The following is a 25,054-nucleotide window of genomic DNA, read 5'->3' on the forward strand; positions in this document are numbered from 1 at the left end:
ACGCGGAGCAGCAGCAGCAGCAGCAGCAGCAGTAGCAGCAATTAATGTATCCCAACGTCACCTCAAAACCTCACGGCCACAATTTCCCAACGGTGCTTCCTCTTCCAGATCTTCCATAAATAAAAACCCTTGCCCTTCAAATCGGGTATCTCAAATTCTCTGCTGGCACAGTGTATTGTTTGCAATTGCAAGAGGCGCTACTGCTTGGGTGTGTGCTGCGGAAGCATGACAGCTCAAGTTTGAGTTGGCTAAGGTATAACTAAACGTCGACTCCGCGAGTCCTAGGCTTGCAATCTCAGCCCTTTTTTGCGCTGGGAAAGGGGAGAAGATGAAATTGGGAGATATTTATTTTCCAACCCGATGTCTTAACGGCTGTCCTGAGAGCCCTGCTGCTGTGTTGTTGAAGGCAGGTTGTGGACAGTTATATTAAACATTTTTATTAAACACAAGGTTTAGGATGACGCGCTGTTTGAATCGAGTGACGTTTGTCTTGTTTGCAACCAGTAGTTATAACTAAATGTTACATCTGATTTGGTGTACGTAGAAAGGTCAAGTAAATAAATAATCGCCGAATAAGTACAAAGGATATATATGTTTGTTTCATTGTTAATGTATGTCTGATCTATCTATCTATATAAGTATCTATATACGCCGCACCATGGGGCCAGCAAATCTCGACTTCTGGAAAGCGTTAGAGAAGGCAAATTTCTCTCACGATACCTAGTACTATCATGGATTTTGAGAAACGCCTTGTGGACGCCCTCAAAGAGCAATATCTGAAGCTCTCCAAACCATTAATGACCAGTTTGTACCGCTGATGGCTGAATATCGCATCGCAGTGCATCGCATCTACCTTTTTTTACTTCTTCTTCTTCTGGGAGCTGCATCAAAAGCACCTGAAATACACCGAGGACCTATACTGTTGAAGACACACGCGCTGCACCGATTCCAGACAATACTGGGAGATGTTGCGGTAGCTGCAGACTATCTGCGGAATGTACAGGTGTAACAATAACTGCTTTGCAAAGACTTCCGGAGTGCAATATTCTGCGCTTCGACGGACGGTATGCCCGAGATGCGCTGAGGTTGATCCGCATCAGACATACGAGAGCTCTGAAAACGTTGGGAGGAGAAGCACCTGCTGATAAGTTTTTAAAGATTGTTCAGACGGCGAAGTGGTTCCCAGAGGCCCTGAATACAATTGAGGCCCCCGTCTTCAAGCGGAGTGCAACAAAATGAACCCCGTTTATAACTACCTATTACTTCTTGGCTATATGCAGAGGCACTATGATAAATATATCTTGGTTTCCACGCGCTCCCCGTAAGATGCCTTCTTCATATTTCACTACATGCATGCTTTTTGCCCTCTAATCGAAGTAGTCTCAAACAGGAACGTCTATATCCCTTAAGTAGAGGGATCTTATTATATCAAAAAAAAGTTCATTGCATTTTGTATTCAGAAACACGTTTTCGATATTGAGTAGAAAGGTTTTCAAAACAGATTAAAGAAGACACAAGAAAAGGAATGAAATGAAAAGGACAATAGGGCAGGTTGGCTTGGTTGGCTGGTGAATAGGGGCAAAGAAAAGTCGAAAATCGAGAAATACGTTAGAATCCATGGGTGCTTTCGAAGAACTCCTCCCGCCCTCCTTTCCTTTCGAGAAAAGGAGAGGAATAAGAAAGCGACCAAATGCCAACCACTACAAAACAAATCACTCATTCTCCGGCCCATGGGTTGCCAACATAATTTGCTTCCCACTTCCCAAACCCCCTCAATTCAGTTTCCAACCAAATATTTGTCACAGATCCTCCCACCTCCTTCTCAATAGCCACACAAGAAAATAAAAGGCAAAAAAACTCCATCACCTCTCAGAAAAAGCATAAGCATAGACATAGACATACACAACGGAGGAAAAAAAAAGATGCAGAGAAAAGAAAAAAAGGAGTGCAAATTTCAAAAAAAAAAAAAAAAGAAGAAAAAGAAAAAGGAAAGAAAATACAGAACGAGACTCCATTTCATCCCATTTGCATCCTATTCCCGTCCTATCCATCCTTCCCAAACTAGTCTGAACAAAGGAACGAAAAGAGAAGCGAAACGAAGCGAAGGAAAAGAGTGAAAGCACACAGGCGAAGGCACGGACACAGACACAAGGGAGAGAAACAAAAGCATAAGATGTTACTGTGTAGCAGCCAATCTAGATATTATTTGCAAGAAGAGGAAGGGAGTGGAAGGGAATGGATATGGCGGGTGAACCACACACAGAGACAGACAAGAAGGTACCCATCTGATCAGTCTGTAGAAGGAGGAATGGGGATGGGGGAGATGGAAATGGAGATGGAGGAGAGAAGGGAAAAGAAGGGAGAAGAAAATTTCAAGCCATATAACAGTGGAGCGAAATGCCACCGTACCTTATCCATAATCGCCAGGCCCGTGTTCTCGAAAGCTGAACACACAAACAACAAAAAAAAAAAAATAAAAAAGGTAAGAAAAGCCAACACCAAATTGTATATTTAAAAAGAAACGCAGAATGGAAAGGAAAAGAAAAGACAAAAAAGAAAGAAACTATCCCTTTTGTTCACTTTGCCATTTTTCCAAATAAAAATCCAATCCATCCCGTCACCCCCCACTTGTTTTATTTTTTCCCCCCAAATTTTAATTTCATCGCCGTGGCATTGGTTGTGAGGAGATACCGGGAGGCGCCCCGGCGGCTTGCATAGCCATGTACGGATTGGGATGTTGCGCATATTCGCCACTGATGCTATTTACCATGATACTATTGAGGCCCTGGGCCTGGGAAACCGGGCAGTCCTTGTGGGCCAGCAGGAGTGTTTTGAGATTAACGATCTCCTCCCGCAGCTGCGTCACGGTTGAGGAGAGGGCGTCGTTTTCGTTACTGTAATATTCAACTTTTGTTTGAAGGCTTTGGAGCCATTGTTTTTTACGCTGGCGGCATTTTAGGGCGGCGACCCTGGATGGGAGGAGAAGGGTGTCATGTTAGCCACATAATAAAAGGGTATGTATTGGTTACGGGAGGGCCAAGAAAGGAGAAAGGTGGTAAAGCACATACCGATTCCGTTCCAGGAAATTCTTCCGCTTCTCCTCATCAGTCATCTTCTGAGTGTTCCCCTCAGATTGTTGTTGTTTATGATCCTCCTCTTCTTCAGAGTCATCCATGCTATGATCCACTGCAGTCCCATTGTTCGTCTTGGTCTTTTTATTCATACCACCCTTGTTTACGGTATCGTCTGCCTTTCGTCGCCCATTACTTTTCCCTGTACTGGACTTGCGGCCCTTGCCACCGCCGTTACGAGCATTGGATTTTGTGCGCTCACCAGAGCTATCTGATGTTCCGCCGTTCATATCTTGACCAGCGTTATTCCCATTCTGAATACTGGTTCCCGAATCGGCAGGTCGACTTTGCGCAACTGGCTGTGATGTTGGAACAGAAAACTGTCCGTTATTTGCTTGACCACCCTTGGCTAACATGAAAAGTCCGTTGGCAGCATCAGTCGCGTCATGGTGCGCAAAGGGATCTACCTGTGCCTCAGACTTGACAGCGTCCAGGTTTGCGGGTTGTTGGAGAAGTTGATCAGAGGAATCTTGGGGGTTCGAAGTTCGCGCATTCTTCCTCGCAGCATTCAGGGCTGTACGGTGGAAATCCAAAGTGGCCGGCGTTGCGCCTCCTCCACCTTGGAACTGTTGCATCAGAGCTTGTGTGTTTGGACTTGCAGCAGCGGGGAACATGGAGCCACCACCACCTGGGGTTAGCCCAGTGCGCAACGATGACTCATTTGGGGTGGGGAAGCCTCGACCGATACCATCAAAATAGTCACTCGGAGCAGCGGGACCGGCAAGCATGGCAGGACTAAGGGGTCCAGCGCGAAGAGAGTTGGACCAATTGAAGCCACCAGCTGACGAAGTACCGGGGAGGGCAGGGGAAGTGAGAGCGGCAACGGATGGTAAAAGAGATTTTCCCGGGGCGTCAGCGGGTTGGGTGCCGAAGGATTGTTCAAAGGGATTAGGCTCTAGAGAAAACTGGGTGGTGCCGTGGACGCCCGAGAAATAGTCTGGTGTATCGGAACCTGACTGTTGTGGTTGCTGTGGTGGTTGTTGACCCTGGTGACGAGTATTTGAGGCGGATTGGGAGGTTTCAGCGTCGTTAGGTTGGGTCGTGTCTTTCTGATCGGAGGTGGTGCTTTGCGCGTCTGTGATCAGAATGGAAGGACAAGAGTTAGCATCGCGCCATGATCGACATTTGAACGACATGTAAGCAGAGTATTGGGATAGTTAGTCCCTTCTAAGGAGGGGATAGAGAGATAGTAGACAGTGAGCGGGAAATGAGACGAGATGAGATAAAAATGGTTGAGTCAAAGGAGTGATCGCGGCATATTGAACCGTGAGTCAACATAAAAAAAAAAAATAAAAAAATAAAAAAAAACAGGGTGGGGTAAAAATAGAAACGCCACCAGCAACAGATAGAAAATGGTACAAGATGTGGCGACGTGTGGATAAAGAGGGAAGAATACGGTCGGGGGAGTGGTAAGAAGGGGATTTATTTTCCGAGTTGTTGTGGTTGCGAGGCAACAGCAGCAACCGCAGCAGCAGTAAATAAAGGGAGGTGACGACATGAGATCAGATGCGATCAGATAAGATAGAGGGAAACTGTGAGTAAGGAAGGCACGACGACGACCACCAGCAGCAGCAGCAGCAGCAGCAGCAGCAGCGGCAGGAACAGACAGCACTTACCATCTGACTTCCAAGGGCCCTTTTTGGGGTCCATGGGCGAGTCGGTGCGTGAGGCCGGGGGGCCGATCCGAGGAGAAGGCCGGGTAGCAATGGCAGCGGACATTGGTCACAGGTCTAACAGCAGCCGGGCTCTGCTATAATATATTCTACCTAGGTAGTATGTGTAATAAACAAACAGGAATGGCAGCGACAGGTCCCGCGGACCGGGATGGCGGGATGGCGGGATAGTGAGATTCGGAAAAGGGGGGGGGTGGGGGAATAGCAAAAAATAAAATAAAATAAAGTGAAAAAAGAAAAAAAAAAGAAATTAAAAAATAGGAAAGGTAGAACACGAAGTAAAAGTGGGTAAGGAAAAAGGATACAAACAAAGGGGAAAGGGGAAAGGGGAAAGGGGAAAGGGGAAAGAGGGAGAGTAGGGAGTGGGGTGGTGATGTAACTGGTGTAAAAAGTGGAGCGAGTCAGGAGAGTGAGGATAATAGGGATGGGAGGAAAAGATAGGAATGAGATGAGATAAAGATGAGATGAGATGTGGATGTGGATGTGGATGTGGATGACGACAGAAAAGCGCGTGGCAGAAGGAAGAACGTTTTTTGGGGGGGGGTTGAGAAGACTAAAAGAGACGGAAGAGACAGAGGACGAAAAGGGAAGGGGCAGAAAATGGAATCCGCAGAGGCGGTAAAGGCGGTGGGAACAGATAATAGCGAGACGGTTGCAATCGGTGTGTATTCGGTGGATGGAAACAATAGTATGGTTGTCCGGTTGATTGATGCTGGTTGCTGTTGATAGGTTGATGATAACGATGAATGATGATGATGGCTTGCTGATGATGCGGTGCTGACGACAGCGAAGTTCTGGCGGGAAAGGAACAAGAGGGCGGTTTTTTGGCAGTGTGTTCGCTAGGTGAAAGGGGGGGAGAGGAAAAAAGAAAATCGAAAATCTGACGACACCGATGATGTCGACGGGGTTCCACGGCCTGAGTTATAGCTGGGTTACATAAGCAGCTTATAAAGAGCCGGTGCTGCCCGTTTCGAAGCTCCCGCCAAGTTCAACAAAACGAAGATCAACTAAAAACCCACCACCACTCGGAAGAGAGACAAATATGGAATGGAGATGAGATGAGGTGAGATGAGGTGGCAGAGGAGAAACTGAAGGAGAAGGGAAGTTGGGTAAGATCCAATAATCAATCCGAGTATCGAGTCTTCTGTGCCCGACGCGGTAGATGTGCGCGCTGTTAAAGTGGTCACGGTGATAAATAATGAATGCACCCCGCCGTTTGGCTGGCTTGGGATTTAGGGATCTCTCGGGTTGAGGGAAAACTGCGGGCTTTCCGCAAAAACAACAATGGCAGCAGTAGCAGCAGCACCAACTAACAACTAACAATTCCGTGATCTTCTCTTCCCTTGTCCTTCCAACGGCTTACTCTCTCGCTATTCAGGTCCCTCTTTCAGATACCCACGCCAAGCCCCGGCTTTCGTTCGAGAATCCTTGAAACCTGATCCCACCCAACCTTGTAAGCCACCAGAACCGGGAAAAGGGGGGGGGGGGGGGAAACCAAACTCGTCCGTCGAGAACGCCCCTCGCTATCGACTTATCGACGTATCGAGTTCGAGTGAGTGTCGGAGGACCGACCCGGCCTTCCGTTTGGGGACTGGTCGAGTAATATAGGTGGTATACTTATTTGGTCGAGTGGCGGGTTGAATGTCCGTCCTATCTTCTTTGTGGGAGAGAGAAGGATTGTTTTTCGACTGCTATAAGGTTGAAATGGAAAAATAATATATATTCAAGTATCCCAAGTTATTTGGAGGGGAATGTGTGGGCGGGCGGTAAGGTCGGGACCTAGGGGGGGGACCTAGACTTGCTGGGAAAAAACTTGGAAAATACTATACGCCGGATATATATTGTCCGGGGTATTGATGTAGATTTTGTTTTCCCTTCCCTCTTCTGCCAGGTTTGATGCAATGCAAGCAATGCAGCTGTGTTAGCCAGTGGGCACAGGGACGGGAAAAATACCGTATATATATCGTGGTCGTATATCCTGTCCTATATATATATATATATATATATATATGCCGCGTTCCTGGAAAGTTTGGCAGCTTAAAAAACGGAAATTTCGTTGGATTCGTGCCGTTTTTACGTTCACTTTTTCTCTTCTTGGAATGGAAATGGAATGAGCAGAGAATTTACGAGAAGATGATTGGTGATAAATGTGATTCTGACGGAGGAAGTGCTCTGCTCCCTTTTATTTTCCTGCCAGGATAAATTCTGTCTATAAACAGTCTGTGTGTTTCGAGGGGTGGTTAGTGGGAAGAGGAGCAAAGAGGTGATGATGACGTAGCCTGCTTCTTGGTTTTTTTTTTTTTTTTTTTTTTTGGGGGGGGGGGATTTTCTGCTATCGGACTTATTTTGCTGATGCAAATTGTGCTGCAGTTTGCTCTAACTATACCAAACGAACTTGACTTTGTAATATCTCTTTTACCCGTGTATCAATGGTAAAAAAAATTGCTTGACTTTGGGACACCCTATTTTTGTTATTCCAGCAGCGTGGGCCGGTTAACTTCCCACATTTTGGCGCTCGGGGTGTTTTCTAATTGGCCAATGGCCCATTGCGATCATTTTTCCTCCCGCCTTCCCGCCTCCGGCCCAACAGGTTCAGAACCTCTACCTAACATAAGCTCAAGTCGGAAGCCGTTGCAGAAATCACTGATTTAGCTAATGAATTACGTTTATATTATATTTTTCCATATTCAAAACAAAATTATACACTAATTAAAAACCATAGATAGTTTCATTAGAAAAAAAGAAAAAGAAAAAAAAAAAGAAAAAGAAAAGAAAAGAAAATTGTCAGAGTAACAAACAAATATAGTTAAGCGAAAAACTTACGGTTCTTCTCTTGGTCTCCATATTTCCAGAACAACCACCAAGTAAACAACACGCGCCACCCCTTCCACACCAAAGATGAGATCATTCTGACGAACTTTGTTATCCTTTTCCTTGGCTCCGTCCCCCGAAGACAAAAAAGCGGTGTCTTACCTAAGCGGCCAAAGCGGGGGGTCCACGCTAGTTCGCATCAGGCTAGGCAGTCTTGGGGAGATGGCAGGCGTTGGTTGGCTGGGACGCCGTTTGAGTTCTCGTCTCCACTCTTTGCGTGTGAAGCACGGCTGTTTATTGGCTGGAGGCGCGGGATCCAGTCGCTCGGTCGCTGCGGCGCTATTGATGATGACGTGTTGCAGGACAGAAATGAAACAGGCAGGGGGGGCCCTTGGTCGGATACCAGCAGTCAGTTAGATTTAAACTAACTAGCTAAGATGAGAGATTACACCTACCTTTCCCACCTCCCAGCTTTGGCCGGAGTTTCTTCTTGTTCATTGTCCGTCTATTTTGGGAAGTTTTGGAAAGAATTGGTTAGATTGAGCGGATTAATGGCCCTATTGTGTCTATTAATGCTAGTGTTGATGTGTATGTACTAAGGTTGGATAAACCAGGTCCCACTTGGAAGGGATCCCCATCCCATATCCACACACACACACACGCACACCTGGGCAAGGCTCTGTGGAACCTCTCAAGCAAGCAAGCAAGCAAGCAAGCAAGCAAGCAAGCAAGCAGAAAGCCCAGCTTTCCTGAATAATGAATGTCAATCCGTGCGACCTCGGTCCGCGCAATTGCCACAAAGACAGCTAACAAATTGGCTGGAGACCTGTAAAGGCGATGATCGTCGATGGACAGGACAGTGCCTCCGTTTATATCCAGAGATACGAGAACCAGCTATTTGTGGGCATGACAGAAACAAAGAAGAACCAAGGAAGGCCCGGGTCATCACTAGCAGATGAGAGAGAAAAAAAGAAGAAAAAAGATATACAAATCAAAGGATATCCATAGTGCGTGAAGTGACCATTCCTGATTCCTAAGCAATGATACTTCATGGATAAAAGAAAAGCACAAGAGGAAAAAGAAAAAATAAAAAATAAAAAGAAAAAGGAAAAAAAAAGAAAAAGAAAAAAAGAAAAAAAGAAAAACGATATTCCATCTAAGCACTCGAATCCTCTCCTCCTCCTATCCCAGTTGCAGCAGGATCACAGAAAAGAAAAAATAAAAAAAATGAAAAAAGGTTCCTCAATACCCCTTATTGGTTTTCCTTTCACCCCTTTTCCCCCAAACTTCCCCATTTATATATCCTTCACACCCCTCTCCCCATAACCCCTCCCCATTTATCCACACCCATCCACCCGCACAACCCAAACCCGCCCCTTTCTTCACGACCCCCTATACGTCGAATAGTTCCACGGCCCCAGCAACACCGGCACGTGATAATGCCTCCATCCATCCCACGCCTCACTCCCCTTCACCAAAAACCTCACCTCAACCTCCGGCCAGAAGCTCTCAACCCCTTGCTCCGCATACCACTCGCCCACATTCCTCACTCGCAGGCTCCAGATAGACCGCTGCTGCCCGCCGTGGTGTTCGTGGATGGAGGAGAGGAGTTCCCGGATGGTGGAGGTCGAAGCTGAAGTTGAGGTGGAGGTGGAGGTGGAGGAGGAAGGGGTCCAGGTTTTAACGCGGCCGTCGGCGTCTGTGGCGGCGTGGAGGGTTGCGGGGAGGTTTGGTGGCTGCGGGGCGCCGGGGGGCAGGAGGATGCGGTGGAGGGTTAGGGTGCAGGAGAGGCCTGAAGCTGGTGTGCCGTTTATGGTGTTGAGGATGTGGCAGGTTATTGGGTCGCGATGTGACATCCTTTTGGATTTGGATTTAGAGAAGTCGTAGTTTTGTATAGGAAAATAATATTTGTTTGATACAGCGGTTTGTGTGTGGGTATTTATTATTCACGCGAGTGCTTGACGATGCGGAGAGCTTGGTTCAATTCAGTTGACTTATCTTTCTCCCTATGAAGGTGGGTTGTAGTCTGTGAAGAGAGAAATGAAATTCCGATGGTCGTGGGGCGATTTGTGCTTTTGTTGGGTGGAGATATTGATCTCGAATGCGACAGGAAAATGTGAGACAGACTAAAGGATCAACAAAGGTCTCGAAGATGTTGCTTTAAGTGTCTCAGTTGGCAGCGAATACAGCATGTGTTTTCTGTACGAGCCAAGGAGTTAACTAATGAAACGGAGGCATGGAATTGGGTGAACAATATACCTAACCCCAATGTGAGCAACAGTAAACAACAGGAGGACGAGGGGCCGATATATTTATTTACAGAATTACCCCAACATTCGGGAAATCGCTAATAACCATGTAACTAGTTGGCTAATTTCGGGAAACGCCGACGGACGATCTCTGGATGGCATCATCAGTTTATGATTATCGACTGGGGGAAGGGAACCACCCACCACCTACCTATATACCGGCGTCACATACACGGACCCTCTCCAAGTATCATCCTTATATAGAAAGTATAGGGAGTCGATTCCCAGAGTCGTTTAACCCCTCCGGCCCTTGTCCTGACCTACCCGCCTAAATGTTCTGTTCCTGAATCAAAAATAGATAATCTATACGAGCTACAACGTCACTCGCTAACGTCGTTGGATTTAAGCTCAGCAGCTTCTCTGCTGCTCCGTAGACAATCGCATGGATTAACAGTCCATTGTAACTGACATTAAAAAAAGCCAATTGATTGTCGGCCACGCTGGATCACATCGGTTTCTAGGTAAAATATATATCCCAACGCAACACGCAAATTAGGTAGAATTGTATTCATGGTTTGTATAAAGCATAATTCCGTCGCGTCTCCAGCTTAGCGCTTAGTTTGTCGCCTAAGCGGATCGGGAAAATGTATCCCCGGTACTTCAAAGAAACTTCCAACAAACCCAACATAGAGAACTTTCGGGATGAACTTTGCTAAATAGACTGCGTTTGAAATACAACTTCTTAAAGAATCTTACAACATCTATCATGACCCCTGTTGAGGAGTTTCATCAAATGCCCTTGAAATAATTTGAATACTCGGTATGCTTAAACAGAAATGCTTTAACGCTTGATCTTTGGGAATCTTCCAGAAGCGGCCGACATTGCGAAGCTAACAAGCTGGAGTGTGCATGTATCTGACGAGAGATAGTCTTCGATATCTTTAGTTTTAATACAAAATATTCGTCATAGAAGGAATACAACGCACCTTGGAGGAAGAACGAACTCAAATACCTCTCCGCCGGCATATCCCACCGACGCAGGTTGGATAGGAGACAACACCTCCATATATTCTAATCAATATTATATAAGTCATACATTTAACCACGTTACAACCGAAAAGTCGATAACCTGCGCATCCTTCCCTTTCCCTTTACCATCCACACCAAAAACCCAGCCAAACGCATCCTCACGCTCAAAAACAATGTCATCAGCCGCGATGGTCAAAGCCGAGGACTCCCTCGAACCAACCCTCCAAAACCTCCTTGACCAAAAAACACTCCGCTGGGTCTTCGTTGGAGGCAAAGGCGGTGTTGGCAAGACAACTACCTCATGCTCCCTAGCGATCCAGCTCGCCAAAGTCCGCAAGTCCGTCCTGCTTATATCCACCGACCCCGCGCATAACCTCAGCGATGCCTTTGGGCAAAAGTTTGGAAAGGAAGCGAGACTTATCGACGGATTTACTAATTTGAGTGCTATGGAAATCGACCCTAACGGCAGCATACAAGATCTTCTGGCTGCGGGTGGTGGCCAGGGGGATGATTCTATGGGCGGACTGGGGATTGGGGGGATGATGCAAGATTTGGCATTTAGTGTAAGTCCCTTTTATTCTCTTCTCTTATCTTTTCCCCTCATTTGTCTGAAAGTGGTATTGGGAAATGCGATTGTATCTAACATGTTTAATCGACGCTGTCAATAGATCCCCGGTGTCGATGAAGCCATGTCCTTCGCCGAAGTCCTAAAACAGGTCAAATCTCTATCCTACGAGGTTATCATATTCGACACCGCGCCAACAGGCCATACGCTCCGCTTCCTCCAATTCCCCACCGTCCTCGAAAAAGCCCTCGCCAAACTGGCGCAATTATCAACCCAGTTCGGCCCGATGCTAAACTCCATCCTAGGCGGCCGAGGCGGTCTGCCCGGCGGCCAAAATTTGGACGAGATCCTCTCCAAAATGGAATCACTGCGAGAAACCATTGCAGAAGTAAATGCGCAGTTCAAAGATGCTGACCTGACCACTTTTGTCTGCGTGTGCATCGCGGAGTTTCTCTCACTGTATGAGACGGAGCGAATGATCCAGGAGCTGACGAGTTATCACATCGATACTCATTGTATTGTTGTTAATCAGTTGCTTTTCCCGGGGAAGGATAGTTCGTGCGAGCAATGTAAGGCGCGGAGGAAGATGCAGAAGAAGTATTTGAATGAGATTGAAGAGTTGTATGAGGATTTTAATGTGGTGCGGATGCCGATGTTGGTGGAGGAGGTTAGGGGGAAGGAGAAGCTTGAGAAGTAAGTTGCTATAGTCTTTAGACATCTATCTGTTCTAGTCTGGGGAGGTACAACAGTTGAAGCATTTACTAACGAGTGCCCCTTTTTTTAATGATTTAGGTTTAGCGATATGCTTATACACCCATACGTCCCGCCTCAAGAGTGATTGATTTCATGATACAAATGACCTCTATGAGTATAGTTCTGATGTGTAAAAATAGTACCCTTTTGCACAGAGAGGAATTCTCTTTATTCTTATTTTTACCTATATGATATACAGAGCTCTTCTTGTTATCTTTATGTATCAATATAGTATGGCTAAACTCCAATACAGAAACCCAGCCTTTCTTTTTACGACGGCAAAAAGGTCTTTCAGTTCCCCCATTGCCGTTCCATCTGCAGAAGCTAACTGTGGCAATCTGTTGGAGGGAGACGGCTTTGAAGGGAGTGAAGGTAAACCACTGCACTGACAAAACAGAACTACCCGTGTCCTTGTCCAATTGTGTCCCATATCCCTGTATGCCACATATCTTCGGGCTAAATCCTCCACTGAGACCTAACACGCCCCGTCAGTGCCGTCGCCGAAGGAGAGAAATCGGGAAAAAAAATAACTCTGACAGGAAAATTATATTTGACTAGTAAGAGATCCTATCATCCCTCCCCAACTATTGAATCAGCTATGATTGCACCGGATTGTCGTCGCTGTTATTGATTGCCTCACTTGTCCTAATAACCTCAACACTCCTATCGCGAAGGGAGAATATTCAACTCCTTTACACCAGTAGTGTGATTAGCAAGGAGCACAATCCGGGAAAGAAAAGGAAAGGAAGTAAAAAGAAACCAGATTAAAACATGAATATCAAGTTTTCAGAAAGTTTCGAAGTCCCGTATATAATGACAGGAAAATTTTAGTGTGAGATCGACACGAAAATGAGGCGATGGCTTCCAAGATTTTATTCCACTCCCATATCCCCATCTCCCCATCCATCTAACATTTGTTCTTATTTTGGACCCAGCTGTCTTTCCGTCGTTTTATTTTCGCTTTCTGTTCGCGTTTTTCTCCCCCTTCGTGATTGTTATCCGGTGAGATTTCCCGAAATCAACACACGCTTCAAATCGGTCTTTTGCCATGGCAATTTGTTTTACCTTGTTTCATTACTGCCTGAACAATGAATGATGTGTGAATTCCTTTACTGCATAAAGGTGAAGAGCGTGACTTCACTTGCATCCCTTTCTCCACGACTGATTCGGGCGGTTCTTACTAACTCCAACCCCGGGGTGACGATTATATTTTGCACATCCAAGTTATTTCTGATGGAGCTATTCCCCGTGGAAATACATGGTACTGCTAAGTTATACCTTGTTTTCGACATGATATACTTTTACCTCCCCCCCCTGTGAAGAGGTGGGAAATTTAGAGGACGGATTGGGAGATGCACAGGTTAACAGTACATTTGTTTAAATTTCGCCGCTTGGAAGATGGAGCATTCATCTGACTCAGTGGGTGAAGAATGGGTAGATGCTTAGGTGCAGTTTTAACACCTATTCCTCAATTTCTTTTCCAAAATCAGACTCCATTCCTCCTGCTCCTCACGCCCCTGAAAGAAAGTTCCAACACATATGAGCGCTATATCCTCCAATCAGGACTGTGTGGCTTTTGAAGGATTTCTAGAACAATGAACCTTGCATCCAGTGGCAAAAAACATGTGCGCCTTGGAAAGGAAAAAAATGCAATACAACATATGTGCAGGTGGTAGCAATCGAGGAAGCATGGATTCTACCCCAGAAACAAGGACGTGGAATTGAATCATTTTCTTTCCCCTCATTACTCTCCACCCCCACCCCTCTCCCTTCACCCAGAGCAGCTTTTACGATACACTGAAGTGGGAAAAGAAGAAAATCAATTGAGAAACGCTGCTTGATTGTGCTTGTTCCGATGCAGAGCTGCCGAATAGTATGCGCTGCTGGTCTTCTCGTGGTGTGAGGTTTCCCCCGCTTCAGAGATACCATCTCATTCCCAATGTTTCCGTGGATGCTCTGCCATGCGAAGTAGCAAGACATGCAGGGCATGCATAACCGTTCTCCTCGGATGTCTTGTCTCGTTCTCTCGGTATATAGAGTGATTTCTGCATGTTCTGTTAGAGTATGCATCCGAGAAGGAAGTTGAACTGGCGCAGCACCAACTTGCAACCGTGATTAACCATTGTCTCCGTCTCGCTGAATGAGTCAGTATCTAAAGTCTCGAGGTACTTCTTATGCATCTCTAGCCTATATTTTTCAACTTCCAAAGCGATCTAGATTAAAGCAGCCGAACGATATGCGTGAGTAGAAACACCCCATAGTACAGCGCATTGTAACATAATTCGGATTTAGAATTTGAGCTCAACTGCCCCGCTTCTACGCAAGTACTCTCTGTGTACCAGTCGCTAGATAGATGCGGGAAACATTCGTCCCCGCTCTCAACTCCGCACGTAATTCACGAATAGGCAGTCAACTGAAGAGATCCCAAACCTTGTCGATCTATTGGCCTCAATTTTAATCGATTCCGCAGCTAGAATTAATCGAACTTATTAACATTGAAGTTTGCTGCTCCACCATAAGTTTGTTAACATGTGTGGTTGACATGTTTTGCACTGGGATCTAGATGTGGGTGTATTTCCCCTAATCTCTTAGGGGAATCAGCTGTCTGTTCGCTGTACGCAAATGATTATCCGGACTTTTCTTGCGTCTTTCTCATCTTCGGTCCGCCTCACTTCAAGGCTCAGGAACCAAATACCAGGGAGGGGCTCAGCTACATAGCATGCAGCTAGAAGAAGGAATCGACCCTACAGGTGTAGCCAATGTTCTCTAGCAGCCCATTAAGATTCAGAGTAGAAAGTGTGCCGTTTTATTAGTTGCAAAAATTAACGCGGAAATTAGTATTCATTACTATTACTGTGAATTTGCCTAACGGTATGAATTTTTGCATTGCCAGAAATGCCATATATATCGACAATAATGAATTATCATATGATAGACTCCACTTCTTGTTAACACATTTTGTTCACGTCTGGAGGTTGACATACTAAGATCCTCAGGAGTATATCCAATTTAGTGGCCAATGGGAAACAGTGGACAAGGTTCCATTACAGTTTTACACATAGGAGAAGATAAGAGCCTATAATTGTTGTTTTGGGGGGAGATTATGCCACGTATATAAGGCTGTCATTCTGAAGCTCCGCTGAGATAGACGACGTCTAAATCGTAGCGGAGCCCGCCCCAAGAAACTCTACTCAGCAATGCAAGGAATTTCAAAATGGGGGCTTCGTAATTTCGCGTGCTAAGATATGTCCACGTTGCTGGTAAGTCGCGACTGGTAACATTCCAGATGCTCTTAGCCAGCGACTTGGGTATGTCAATTGGGGTGCAAATAGAGTCGGAATTGCAACATTCAACAATTTCACCATGAGAAGTTCTCGAACAGAGGAAGGCTAAATTTCTTTACCATCCTCTTCAATAGAGCAGATAATGGAACCACCCAGCATCGTAGGTAGTAGCCACACAACGGTTACAGGGGGTGTTAGACTGTAATTCACCCTCTTCAGTGAAACTTCCCGTTTCACCCGAAAAGTTTGCCCCAGCTTTCCGGGTAGAGATTTGCGAAATATCTTTTGATAGTTATCCGGCTTCAATGATGATGTAACCGTCGATCTCTATTATTTAACTAAAGAGACCCAAAGTCGCGTGTCGTTGAATTCAACTACAGCGGAATAAGCTTTTTATATGTCCGTGCGTTGGGCGAGGCTAAATAAATAACCTTCGGTTGAGCCTCCTGAAAGTCAACCCTCACGCCAACAAGGGAAAGACGGCACAAAAAGTTGAAAGTAGGATGTTCAGTAGGACTGGGGAGATATGAAATGGAATGTTTTTCATAACGGATAGGTTTTATTACTATGCCAGCCTCAGTGGGGTTTCTTCATTCTCAACTTATAATAAAACTCGCTGCATTGAACCGATAGGAGCTGTGCAGTAGGGACATCATTTCGGCCGGTGAATCTAAACATCAAATTGTACCGAGTAGTTTGAAGCCACTTCCAAATAGTGGCGTTTCTTGGGAGTGCTCGAGTGGCATAGAATGTCAAGGGGCTGGTGCCTGTTATCTGTTACATACATCAGATAAAATTTCTCATTGGCCATATCGCTTTGCCCGTAAGCCTTTCAGTGAAATAATGCAGATGAGCAATAATCCGAGCGATGTGTGGTGTGACTTTGCACAGGCCGATGATCGATGGATTTAGGGCAAGGGGAGACACGTGATCAACCACTGACGTCATTTCTGTGCTGATGCTCAATAAGTTCCCGACCTCTCCCAGGAATGTTCACAACAACCACCATCAAGAAACACCCTTTCAAGTTTTGAGTGTCCTGCCATCCATCTAAGCACTAAATACCGATGTGCTGATCGATAGTCGTCACATGGATCTTCACCCAATGAAGCTTGTGCCAACCCTTAGTGGCAAGAGTCAATGGATGTGAGCATCCCACTTCGAGACAGTCCTGCGACCCCTGTCAAAGCAAAGAGTGGGAGAGCAGGATTGCAATTATAACACTTTGAAACAAGAGCGGCGAGTTTCGTGGGTTATGTACAACATTACGCGAATGGAAACAATCCGAGCCAAAATCGAGGTGCTATCTGCGCTGCTGAGTGTAACTGGCGTCAGTTAGTACCCTCTCACCGCAAGATCAAACTCGCGTTATTTAACTGGGGCATAGGTACAGCTCTGGAAGCTCTACAGTATGCCGCCCTCTCATGGGAAAATACAGATTACTCTTCTCCCGCCATTCTCCGCTCAAAATCAGGCCAGTCCGTCACGTTTTCCAAACCTCATCGATCTGTGGAAAACTTCGTTTATAGTTGAAAAAATGTGACATGCAAGCATTCCCAATCAAACTGTGGAAAGGTCGGAAGTGTTTCAGGTGGTCTGACAGAAATATCTGCAACAGTTGGATTTAGCATCAAATGGTGCTCGAGACCATGGTAGCAATGACCAAATAGTGGAAGAACACGATGCATTTTGCTGCTGCACATTGAAAAGAGAAGTGCATCAGAGATCGCACAGTGTTTCGTGCCGGGCAAGTGGACCGGATCTGGATGGGCAAAGACGAACTAACTATATTCAAAGTGAGGCGCCCAAACGAGGCGACCCTTGCGTGTAATTTCGCTGGAAGTCCCAAGGGCGAACGGGGAAGGCCCCGCTATCCTCTATCAGGCCTAGTGGCGCAAGCCCTGTCCAAAAGCTTGGATGAGGTCATCCACAATGCACTGCTGCGGAGAATGAAGACCCAGCAGCATTCGCAAACTTGCAATTCGACCTAGGCAGCTCTATCATGGGTTCCTCTCAGGGAATAAATAGGGGACACCTAGCTGTCGAGTGCGGTGGATTTCTTTTTAAACCACTTCAACTCTCAAAAACTTACTGTATCCCAGCGTGCTAATTAATTCTGCCCTCTTATTCTTGTCCACTCCACCGTCTGACGGAGCATATAGGGTCTTTCTAGCTGAAGGTCTATTGAAACCATCTTTTGATCTCTTCATAGAATGACAGAATCTCAACAATATTGGCTCCCGGGATACGGGCTGTCACGACACATCGTTCTAAGCCAGATCCAATATTTCCTGGGACCTACATCGTCCGCTAGGCCCTATAGTTATCAAGTATGGACTCCTCGTCGATTTTATCCTTTGCAATCATATCTAACCAAAACTTCAGGGACGCGAAGGCTATCTTGTCACGGGAACCCCTTTGACTCGAGTATGTTTGTCAATCGGGAACATTGACAGGAGGAGCCTCCCTCACATATTGAGAGTACAAGCTAATTTCTAGTGCAGCAACAAATCGAGGACCTGGCAAACATGTCATTAGAGTATGAGAAAGGAGCTGCCATGCGGATGGCTCACAACAACTTCAATTTCAATGCTGACGGCAAATCTTCGGAGCAATACGTCAATGAATTGATAAGCGTTGGAATGCGCGAAAAAGAACGAGACCGTGTCAGTGACCGAAACGAAGACCGTGAAAGAGAAGGAGAAAGCGATAGATGGAGATGTAGAAGATTCTCGCCCTTAGATCGGCGTTCAAGACATAAACAATCGTGGTGAAGTCGATGATGCACGAGTTTGTTGTTCGATAATATACGTTAGATATACGTTAGAGACAGACACCTGCGAACGCTCTTGTTGAACCACGACCTTTCCCCAAGGAGTTTCGCATAATATTTTTCACCCACAAGGTGGGGTGATCCTTCTCCCAACCTATTCATCTTTGGAGATTGAGGTGGAAGCGGGCCAAGGATTTAAAAGAGTCGAAAGGAGGGAAAGGTTATCGTTCAGGCGTTGGGATATGAAGGAATATCTTTGGTTACTTCAGGAAATTGGAGAAGTGACGGAACATTTTAAAAAGCGGTATTGGATAGCGAAAATATCTATAATCGCCTATTTTGATTTTTTCTATCCAAATCGACATTTTCGTGCTGAAAAATTATGTGCATGAGTCTTCCGAAAAACCTTTCTCCCACCACCCTAATATCGGTCCAAGATTACCTCCACATGTGGTAGTCCGATACGCACCTGACACCTCTACTCCTGAAAACGCCGACAAGCCCTTTGAGCATATCGTGTGGTTGATGCTTGAGAACTGGGACAATCATCCATCAACTCCCTAAACTGCTTTAACTTCTTTTTGTCCTAGGTAAAATTCCTAATCTTGATTTGGTTGTCCAGGGGTAACTAGGCGGCCTGTTCTACGTTCTCATAGAATGTCGATCCAACACAGGCCACTCGTAATGTTTCTATACATGCCCTTGCTTTTGATCCGATGAGGTGTGCCTCTGGCCAATGCTCGACAAGCTAGGGATGTGTCATTATATCCGTTTCCTGGGAGCGGCGGGAGAGTCCATCAACGCCCGACGATAGTTAAACAACAGCCTTACAAATTCTACAGCTCGGAATCTACGCGACCTAGCAATACTTTAGTCTACTGTTATCTCATTTTAAGGCCCACCTACAACTGTCGATTTGGAGCTTCCCTGAGGAATTTTGAAATAATTAGCCGGAGGGCCTGCCTCACCCCTGTTTTAACAGGAACCACGATGTCCTTCGTATTTGGTGCTTGTATCAAATACAGACAGCACAGGAGAAATGTATCCTAGCTACAAGAAACATCTGCTGCCTAACAAAGAGGAAGTATGAAGGCTTAAATAATGCACAAATCCTCACCAAGCGACAAATAGAACCGATCTCTACCTCGTTTTTGGTGTAATCTTCTTTAGCCTAGGATCTCCTCCCCCAACACGGACAGGAATGAATAGATTAATTATAGACCTTCTGGCGTGGTAGAATCTACGGGATACCCAATTCTGATAGCTAGCCCATACATGGGCTAACATACTAGAATAAAGCGGTAACTCCATTTACATAGGATTTATCTACGTAGTAGTTAAACTTCAGAGAACTTGAATTTAAGCTTCACTGCGGGATTATCCTTCTACTCGGATGAAACACCGCGTCTTTTAGATGGAGAGTGCATACTAGTTGTTAAAACACAGACGTGGCACATAAGTTAAGACCATCAAACCGGCTCTACAGAACCAGATATGAAATGCCCGTTTCCACACCCCAGTTTATATTCGGCTGCCCATTCCTCTCGGTTTTAAGGAGAACCTGCAATTCCTAGCACCGTCCCCTATGTTCAACACAACATACCCATATCCACCCTGTCTCAAGATTCTCATGGACCTTGCCCCCGTCAAAAATCCGAGTTGCAGCTGTTGGTCGTGGTGTGAATGTAATAATCACAAATTTGCTCCGGGCGGATGAGGTGCGTCTAAAGTCCAAAGCTAACAAATGAACTAAGTTCAATAGATGAGAGCAAACCCTCTACATAATACCAATTGATATCCACATCTGTTATGAAAATCGTGTATAAAAAGGGGACGAGGGAAAATATCACTTAATTAAGGAACATTGAGAAGCGCAAAAGAAACACGTATAGGAATTTCTGAGCTGAATAGGACAAGATTTGTAGGAAGAAAAAACGAAACGCCAGCCAGATGCCCAACATCCATTCTCATAGAGGTAGATCAAAAAACCACTTGCGCAATGAAACACAAAAGCAGGAACGATTTTGGGTGTGCAGAGATCATTCTTTTCTCTAATGTATAAAGTAAGCGGAACAGGTAACACAATATAAAAAGTTAAGAAAGTCAAGATAAGGTCATGTGGTATATCATGAAATCCCATTGGTTTCCTTTCTGTCTTTACTCTTTCTCCCTCGAATTTTTTTTAAAGTCGTATTCTCCCAATTTTGTTTAGATTTATTTTGCGACAGCCGCACTGTTAGGCGGAGATTTAAATTAGTACACATTTGGTGCAGATTTTAGCAACAAAAACAAAAACAAACCAGGCTTACCTTAATACTTGAGTTCTGAAAAATCCTCCCTTGGTTCGCTCGATAACTTGTTGATACACTGATTGTGGTGGATGGTTCATGAGAACAGTACCTTCTTTGTAGTCGATTTTCGCGTCGACCCGAGTGTCACGAATAAGGTTGACAATCCATTTCTCGCCTTCGTCCTGGTTGAGGCCAAGTCGAGTGGATAGATCCCTGTAGATTTATTTTTTAGTTTGATATAAATATATAAATTTCTCAGGGATATAGAAGTGCTTACTTAATATCAATACGTTGGTGGATCTTGCAATAACTCTCGGAGATCAAATGTCTTGCCGCATCCACAAATGCATCACCTGCAGCAACAAGAAAGAAATCATTCTTAAGAATCTCCTCGGCCTCCCCTAACTTCTTCTGCGCCTCCTCGAAGTCAAAATCGATGTAGAGTGCCTGAATGAATTCCGTAATAGGATCCTGGTATTCATATTGTTCTTGTCGTACAACACGAATTAGGTCCTTCAGTTGCTTCTGGTATAGAGAGGTATTCTTGTGTGCGCGTCCGCGGTTGGTGATGACTGCTGCAGCAAGGTATCTAAGAATCCAGGGGCAGGCAGTTTGGATGGTGTTGATGTAGGCGGGGGAGAAGAAGAGGTCCGTTAGGGTGTCACGAGCAGGGTCATGGTTAAAGAAAGGGAAAAGCGACCAGTGGATCAGCCATGTGCGGTGCTGGAGTTGGGCGAGGGGGTTGTTAAAAAGGCGGGTGTCAATTGATTCCTTGACTTTCTGGATTTCTTCCATGGCAGCCTCCCAGTTGGTGGTTAGGATTTCAGAAGCAAGCTTGCCCCACGTGGCAGAGGCTACCTTGTCGTTATCGGTCGACAGGACACGAAACTGGTAAAGGAGCTCAGCAGCATTGGCGTAGCTGCCACAGCTGTATTGGAATCGACCATAATCGTAAAGAATATTGACCATATCCATCGTCACACCATGTTGCTCTTCAAGGAACTTCAAATTGGCAGCTTTATCACTTCGCAGATTGCTGACTACGTTGTCGTCCTGCAAAAGTTCCGTGATCTTGCTGCTGTCCTCAACGTACTGCTGCAGTTTCTTCACAACTCCCTCCCGTTTCTTGACAAATTCCTCGGGTATAGTGTCAGAGTTATGAATTTCCTGCCACAGGTTTGCAACATAGTCCGTCATGTTGGTATGCTTCAAGAGCTCATACTTCGCCTTGGTTATCTCATCAACCTCGTCACCTCCTTCTTCTTGGCCAGACGCAAATTCCAGTAAGGGGAAGACAAGGTGGCGGTCGAGATAGGGCATGAGTTTTGGGAGGAGGTCATTTTCTCTGGCAATCTCTTCGGGGGTCGTGGCGGAGCGAGAGGCTGCACCCTTCAGCAGGGTGTCAGCACACGGAGGAACATTTCCTGTCATGGCGAAAAATACAGCAAACGGAGGAAACCAGTGGCCAGGGGAACCGGTGGAATAGCGAGGTGTCTGGCTGGTCCGTTGCGGGCTGCTGGCTGTTGGCTACCTTTACAACTGTGCGAGATCGCTGAAATGAAGGCGATTGTCGAAAATGTGTGGAGTGATGAAAAGTTCGCGCTAGCCCTGATGCGCTCTAGTGGGTTGGGCACTTGTGATTTGATAAGCAAAAAAGCTTGGAGCCAAAACGTGTGGATGTCAGAAAGACTTCAACAACCAACAATAGATGTGTATATCCATCCGAAGAACGGGAGAAGGGGTATAATAAAGGAGAGTTAAAGATCAGGAGGTTGTTGTTGTCTTCTTTCCCTTTAATCCCATATTTCTATAACTTCTAATTCATTCAATACCCGTCTTTATTTGACACAACGTCCTCTTTGCCTCTCCGCCATGGCAGCTGTTCTCCCTCCATCAACTCTATGCCCGGCCCTTCGCCAACAATCCTCATTGCTCTCCTTATGTCTTAGATCCAATTCGATGTCTCTACAGAGCAAGCCATCAACTTCCTCACTATTACAAATTTTAACCCGGACGCGAATATGCAGATCTCGTAATACTCCCTCCCTCCCTAGCAGCTCCATCGAGAAAACCAAACAATGGAACATATGAATTCCAATTTGATATCGATTATATTAGACTCAAACGTATCTAACTATATCCATAGAATCTCTAAACCGGCCCTTCCAATTGGCCTCTTCTCTCTCATCCCTTTCCACACAATCCCGACACCTCACAACTAAAATCCCACGCCCTTTCTCCAAATTCAGCTCTACAAAAACCAACCAACCCACCACTCAACCTGCTCCTGCCCATCCCCCTCTTCCCCTTACGAATCTGCCTTACTTCATCCGCCGTACTCCTTCCAACCAACTACCCATCTATTTGGTCACTAAAGCTGGTGGTACCAAGCAGGAGACGAAAATCCAGAAAACAGAGGGAGATGTGGATGCGCTATGTTCAGATCTGGCAAAAACTCTAGGGATTGAGCCGGAATCCAAAGACATATATGTCAATCGATTAAATGGACATGTGGTTGTTAAGGTATGCATCTTGTTGCCTATTTTCCTTCTTCAATTCTACGAACGGCGTGGTGGTGGTCGGATACAGAGAGAGTGAGAGAGCTCAACAAAGTCTAAGCATAGCTAATCAATCTCCAAAAAACAATCTAGGGATGGCGGAAACCGGAAATACAACAATTCCTATTAGACCGAAAATTCTAATATGAATTTTAAGGAAAACAGCACAAAAGTTTCTACTCAAATCTTCTCGAGCTTACCACCCCCCACCTGTTCCATTCCACCATTTAAGTCCAAAGCTTCCAACTCAAAAGGGGACGTAAAATCTCAATTCATCGTCATATGAAAAGCAAAATAAGTCATTGAAGCGTTCTGTTTCCATTCCTTTCTCCCTTTTTATTTTTTTTGGGGGTTTTGTCTATAATCATCGAGCAGGCAGTCGTGGTGCGCCGTAGGAAAAGTGAAGTGCCCGAGATTGTTTTTGTCTTTTTTGAAGCAGGTCAGTCTGCGTTTTAGCCTTTTTGAATTTTTCTCCCCTCAGTTTTTATACTCTTGGCTTTATTTACGTCAGTATCCGTTCCTGTTAATCCTTGCACTTCTCGTTTCCCATTCTCCATATTGAATCATGTTAGGCATTTGATTTCTGCATTTTTGTCCCCTTCGTCATTTCTCTACCCTTGCTGTCTGTGTCTTGTCTGTGTATTCTCCATTATATCCATACCGTATGACCGTCTCCTCCCTTCTCCCCACCTCCTCTCTCTCTGTCTGTCTGTTTGTCTGTCTGTCTCCATGTACTATACAGTTACGAAAATGGTTCCAAGTTGCTAGCAAAGGGAAGGAATTTAGTGTTGTATTCAAGAGATCAAAAATATTAAACGAAGAAGCATTTTACTCAATTTATCCAATATTTTGAGCATCTGCTTCGTTCCATACTTTCCCCTCTTACGACATTACTAACCCTGAGAAAGGGCAAGAAAACAATGGCCAATGAAGAGCTACCCCACGGGGGTTCATGCATATTTAACGAAGCACATACAACCCGTTGACACCTTTCTAAGTGACATTTAATATAAGAACTTAAAAACTAAGAGTTCATATTTTACAGAAAAAAATCTTAAACCCGATGAGATAATATTTAAAAATCAAATTTATTACTCAATTTATATCAAATAAAAAATTAATAAAATAATTATATATATTTTATATATAACTATATTAAAAATATAAACGTTTATTATATATATAATTTTAACAATTATTCAAGTAATAATTTAGTATTTTTAACTATAAACTTAATTTTAAATTAATTTTTAAATTAATCTTTATTTAAAAATATTTACTTTTAAAAAAAAAATTATTAAAAATTTAATAAATTAATTAATTATTTTAATAATTTAAATTTTTTATATTAAATTATATTTTTATAAAACTTTTAAATTTTTTTTAATTAATTTTATTTTTAATTTTTTAATATTAATTATTTTCTCAATATAATAAGATTTTAAAAAATATAAAAAATAGGATTTTTATTCATCTTAATATTTAAAAAATCATTATATATATATATATATATATATAATACAAAGAATACATTTCAACATTTTATTTAATATTCATTGAACTAGAAATTCATTTACATAAATCTTTCTGCTGCTGATAAGCTATATATCATAACTAGTCAGTTTCATCAGCTAATCAAAAACCATAAAATGACTATTGAGGGACAATGAGCTGCATCTGCAGCTGCAGCTCTAACAAAAGAAAATAAAAAGTCATTTTTTCTACTTCTTTAATGTACTTTTCGAATAGATATTTTTTCGTAGTTGAAAGATTAGAAATTTATGTTTAAGTCACTGAGAGAGTATGTGGTCGTTACACTAGACAATATCATATATAAACCAAAAAATTGATTTCTTAATACAGAGCATAGAGAAGTAAAACAAAACTCTATGATATGTATTAAATATATATTTAAATCATTAGGCAAAGACAGAACA

At 44.3% G+C, this 25,054-nt stretch overlaps 7 protein-coding genes across 7 annotated transcripts; 4 read left to right on the plus strand and 3 right to left on the minus strand.

Annotated features, from left to right (window-relative positions):
• Positions 1-731: 731 nt before the first annotated feature.
• PADG_00618 (uncharacterized protein) lies at positions 732-1,239 on the plus strand (the record flags this gene model as incomplete). The annotated part of the gene is made up of 2 exons (XM_010757607.1): positions 732-804; positions 1,004-1,239. 2 exons carry the CDS (start codon positions 732-734, stop codon positions 1,237-1,239), a joined length of 309 nt encoding a protein of 102 aa, XP_010755909.1.
• A 1,420-nt stretch (positions 1,240-2,659) lies between these two features.
• On the minus strand, positions 2,660-4,850 carry PADG_00619 (uncharacterized protein; the record flags this gene model as incomplete). Its single annotated transcript, XM_010758125.1, has 3 exons — positions 2,660-2,969; positions 3,069-4,206; positions 4,748-4,850. The coding sequence occupies 3 exons, from the start codon at positions 4,848-4,850 to the stop codon at positions 2,660-2,662; spliced, it is 1,551 nt and encodes a 516-aa protein (XP_010756427.1).
• A 4,147-nt stretch (positions 4,851-8,997) lies between these two features.
• Positions 8,998-9,471, minus strand: PADG_00621 (hydroxyisourate hydrolase; the record flags this gene model as incomplete). Its single annotated transcript, XM_010758126.1, has 1 exon — positions 8,998-9,471. One exon carries the CDS (start codon positions 9,469-9,471, stop codon positions 8,998-9,000), a length of 474 nt encoding a protein of 157 aa, XP_010756428.1.
• Positions 9,472-11,066: 1,595 nt separating this feature from the next.
• Positions 11,067-12,296, plus strand: PADG_00622 (ATPase GET3; the record flags this gene model as incomplete). The annotated part of the gene is made up of 3 exons (XM_010758127.1): positions 11,067-11,456; positions 11,562-12,151; positions 12,251-12,296. 3 exons carry the CDS (start codon positions 11,067-11,069, stop codon positions 12,294-12,296), a joined length of 1,026 nt encoding a protein of 341 aa, XP_010756429.1.
• A 5,412-nt stretch (positions 12,297-17,708) lies between these two features.
• Positions 17,709-18,269, plus strand: PADG_00625 (uncharacterized protein; the record flags this gene model as incomplete). The annotated part of the gene is made up of 3 exons (XM_010758128.1): positions 17,709-17,825; positions 17,881-17,922; positions 18,000-18,269. The coding sequence occupies 3 exons, from the start codon at positions 17,709-17,711 to the stop codon at positions 18,267-18,269; spliced, it is 429 nt and encodes a 142-aa protein (XP_010756430.1).
• A 2,304-nt stretch (positions 18,270-20,573) lies between these two features.
• PADG_00626 (eukaryotic translation initiation factor 3 subunit E) lies at positions 20,574-21,990 on the minus strand (the record flags this gene model as incomplete). The annotated part of the gene is made up of 2 exons (XM_010757608.1): positions 20,574-20,772; positions 20,837-21,990. The coding sequence occupies 2 exons, from the start codon at positions 21,988-21,990 to the stop codon at positions 20,574-20,576; spliced, it is 1,353 nt and encodes a 450-aa protein (XP_010755910.1).
• Positions 21,991-22,431: 441 nt separating this feature from the next.
• On the plus strand, positions 22,432-23,261 carry PADG_00627 (uncharacterized protein; the record flags this gene model as incomplete). The annotated part of the gene is made up of 3 exons (XM_010758129.1): positions 22,432-22,591; positions 22,706-23,082; positions 23,211-23,261. The coding sequence occupies 3 exons, from the start codon at positions 22,432-22,434 to the stop codon at positions 23,259-23,261; spliced, it is 588 nt and encodes a 195-aa protein (XP_010756431.1).
• Positions 23,262-25,054: the final 1,793 nt, after the last annotated feature.

Source organism: Paracoccidioides brasiliensis (genome assembly GCF_000150735.1).
Source record: "Paracoccidioides brasiliensis Pb18 unplaced genomic scaffold supercont2.1, whole genome shotgun sequence".
NCBI lineage: Eukaryota > Fungi > Ascomycota > Eurotiomycetes > Onygenales > Ajellomycetaceae > Paracoccidioides > Paracoccidioides brasiliensis.